General features: G+C 44.0%; 1 protein-coding gene across 1 annotated transcript in view; it reads left to right on the plus strand.

Moving 5' to 3' along the window:
- RELN (reelin) overlaps positions 1–3,034 on the plus strand; it is a 257,122-nt gene that overhangs the window by 246,098 nt on the left and 7,990 nt on the right. The window contains exon 64 of the mRNA XM_010004142.1: positions 255–353. Within this exon, the coding sequence (XP_010002444.1) occupies positions 255–353 (99 nt within the window). The remainder of the gene's footprint in view (positions 1–254; positions 354–3,034) is intronic.

Here is a 3,034-nt window from a genome sequence, read left to right on the forward strand (position 1 = left end):
GACTAAGAAATTCCAGTCTAGTGTTTATCAATACACTTGAAAGAAAAACAGAATACTTGTTTTGAAGATGGGGGCGGAGGAGGAATTCCTCCTTATCTGTGTGCATTTTTCACCATTGCATGTATGGTGTGTTGATGCTCGGGGATGTAGAAATAACACTTTGACTTTGCTCTCAGTTCCTGTTTTTTGTGGTGGGGGGTTGCAAACCACTGGTAGTCTGGAGCTCTCACAGGCTCTTGTGTTTGTGACAACAGGGAGGCACGAATGAAAGGAGTCTTACTGCGCTGGTGGCAGCCCCGTCACAATGGAACAGGTCATGATCAGTGGGCTTTGGACCACGTAGAAGTCGTCCTGTGAGTATCAGCTTCACCTCATGCCATCCCATCTCAGAAAGCACTGAAATTCCTCCAGCATGGCACAAGTGTTAAGCTCAGTAAGAAGTGTTGTGGCCCAGGAAATCCTTTGAGAACCAGTCTTTGCTAATGCTCTGCCCTGACTGAACCATCAGCGGTTAAGACAGTCACAAAATACGTGGCACAGCAGGGGTATGTGTCATGCATTGTGGAAAATGCAGGAGGGAAAGGGGCTTTATCACCACCGAGTATTGCTGCATTCCTGTAGTACAGTAATGGCTGCAAACTGTATTATGCTGGGACATAAGAAAGGATGCTTCTGTTCAACACTGTGCTGCCATGTAAGGATGATTTATATCCTTTCAAAGATACAAAAGACTCTACTGTATTGCTCTTTGCACAAAGTAATGTTGTTGTGCCTCTGAAAAATTTGCATTAGCAACTAATGCCTTATTCATTTCCTTTTTTTAGTAAGAAGGATACTGTTCAGAAACAGGGTTCACTATATCAGGTTCCTATGGTCCGAGCTCTATATTCATCCCCTTGTCAAGATTTTACCAAGTAAAGTGTCTGCACCCTCCTGATTCTCCCATTCTTGAGATGGGTTTCACTGGCAGCTAACCCGTTTTTCCTGTGTTGCATCATGAAGAGATGACCTGCTTTTTCTCTAACAGTTTAGTTCCAGTAGAAGTGAAATTCTAGTGTCTCCACGGGTGGGAACTCATCGCTGACAGTGGTTGGCAGAGAGAGGCGTGCCTGCTCCATAGATAGGTTCAAACATTCCTTTTATTGAACAATTTTAAAAACAGCAATGAAGAAATTAGGCTTGGATAACCTCCAGACGGTGTAATTATAACCATGAGGTTTCTGGATTAGCAGAGACACTGCAAGTAATGTTTTGTAACAGTAGCAAAGTGAATTATCTGATTGCTAGTTAGCCCTCTTCTTTCCACCAAGAAGCACCAGCTTGCATGGCACTCATATCAACTCCAAACCAAACTGGTCCCAACACGGAGTAACTGTACACCCTCTGCTGCTTTTACACACCTTGCTGGGCTCTGCCTCCATAACATTAAGCTTAAAGCTTGAAGGAACAGAGGGACAGATGTGATTCCTGGCTTAGTTAATCAATGGCTGTACAATGCTGCATCAGGAAAGATATGGAAGAGTATGAAACTGCAGGAGATTCACAGTGTTTAGGAAACCATAGGAAAGGGAACTGATTTTTTCTGAAGTATTCCCATGTCTTTCTGCCTTGCAATTAAAAAAATTAAAAATCAGGTGGGGAAAAAAAGAAGAACATAATACTTTTCATCAACCGAGCATTGAATTAGGGAGTATAAGTAGGAATAGGACAGATCTTCAAAAGTGATTCTTAGGCTGAATTTTTGAGAATTTCCTTGTAGTGAGTTCTGTCAATTTTTAGACTAGACACACAAGTTTAGGGGTAATGTGCCAGTTATGAGAGAGATGTTATATTAGAATGGAGACAGCAACAGAAATGCTATAGCAAGTAGTCACACCTTGGCTAGAGAAGGAATCAGATGGGCAGACAGTGCCTTCTCCCTTCTCTTCTATTTGTCCTGTTACAGAGCTTTAAATCTGTTCTGAATATTGGCCAAAATATCAGGCTAGAGACAGAGTTTCCATGCTGTTCAAGTAACACCTGGTACAATCCACATATTGTAGACAGACCAAACCATACAGATTTCTCCTTTACTAAGTACTGTGAAGTGCAGTGCCATGGCAGTGTATTTCCCAAAGGCCAGACGTAGAGTTTCAGCCCCTATTAACTATAACATGTGAGACATGCTGCTCTCAGGAGTGGCAGAATTACATGTCATAGCACATCTGGTTCATATGCTGCCTGTGCTCAGACCTGACAGATGGCTTTGGCCCCTCTGTTTTGCTTCAGTTCTATCTGCACCTTCTAATTCATCAAAATATTCTGTAGGCCTTTTAAATTTTATTTGCAATTAACCCACAAAGGTTTCAATAAAGCCTTTTGGAGACTCTCTGAAAGGAAGCACACTATTCCTTGTTCACAAATACTCCCACCTGGGTTTTCCTTTAGCTCTGCTGTTCCACTCTGCCACCTCACACTAGTCCCTTTGCCCCCAGCACTTCTGTTTCTTCACCTGTAAAATTATGAAGACACCCGGTCACCTCCATGAAGTGGCTTCAGACATACAGAAGGGAGCCTGGATCAGTGTCTGTTGGTACTAACACTGTATGATCCTGCACACACCAGGGCTATCAGGCCTAGGATTCATACCATGAATGCCAGGGATAGGGCTTAGCCTTAATTCTTAGTATTCATTCATTTTCCAATCAAGGGCACAAAACCCCTGCCTGCCCCCAGGGACACCAAGCCACCTTGCCCAGGCAGTTTTCCAGGCAAAAGGAGAGAGGCAAGGAGGCAGTGTCCCTCAGGTGCTCTGCTCCTCCATTGAGATTGCCAGAGGAGAGCTCTGTGGGCAATAGCCACCCTGGGGCTCCCTGGCATGGCTGCAGAGAGGCATGGCCTGAACTAAAACTGTGCAGCAAGGTGCTGTCATTACCTCTTCCCATTCATTCTATAGGGAGTCATTGGAGAGTCAGTAGGCTTCTGCTTGGCTTATTTGTCCCAAAGCTGGGATACCTTAGAAAAGATCTGTGCCTCCTAAATTGGAAGCAATTCC

The sequence above is a fragment of the Chaetura pelagica genome, unplaced genomic scaffold (genome assembly GCF_000747805.2).
Source record: "Chaetura pelagica isolate M959 unplaced genomic scaffold, ChaPel_1.0 scaffold141, whole genome shotgun sequence".
NCBI classification, from domain to species: Eukaryota; Metazoa; Chordata; class Aves; order Apodiformes; family Apodidae; genus Chaetura; species Chaetura pelagica.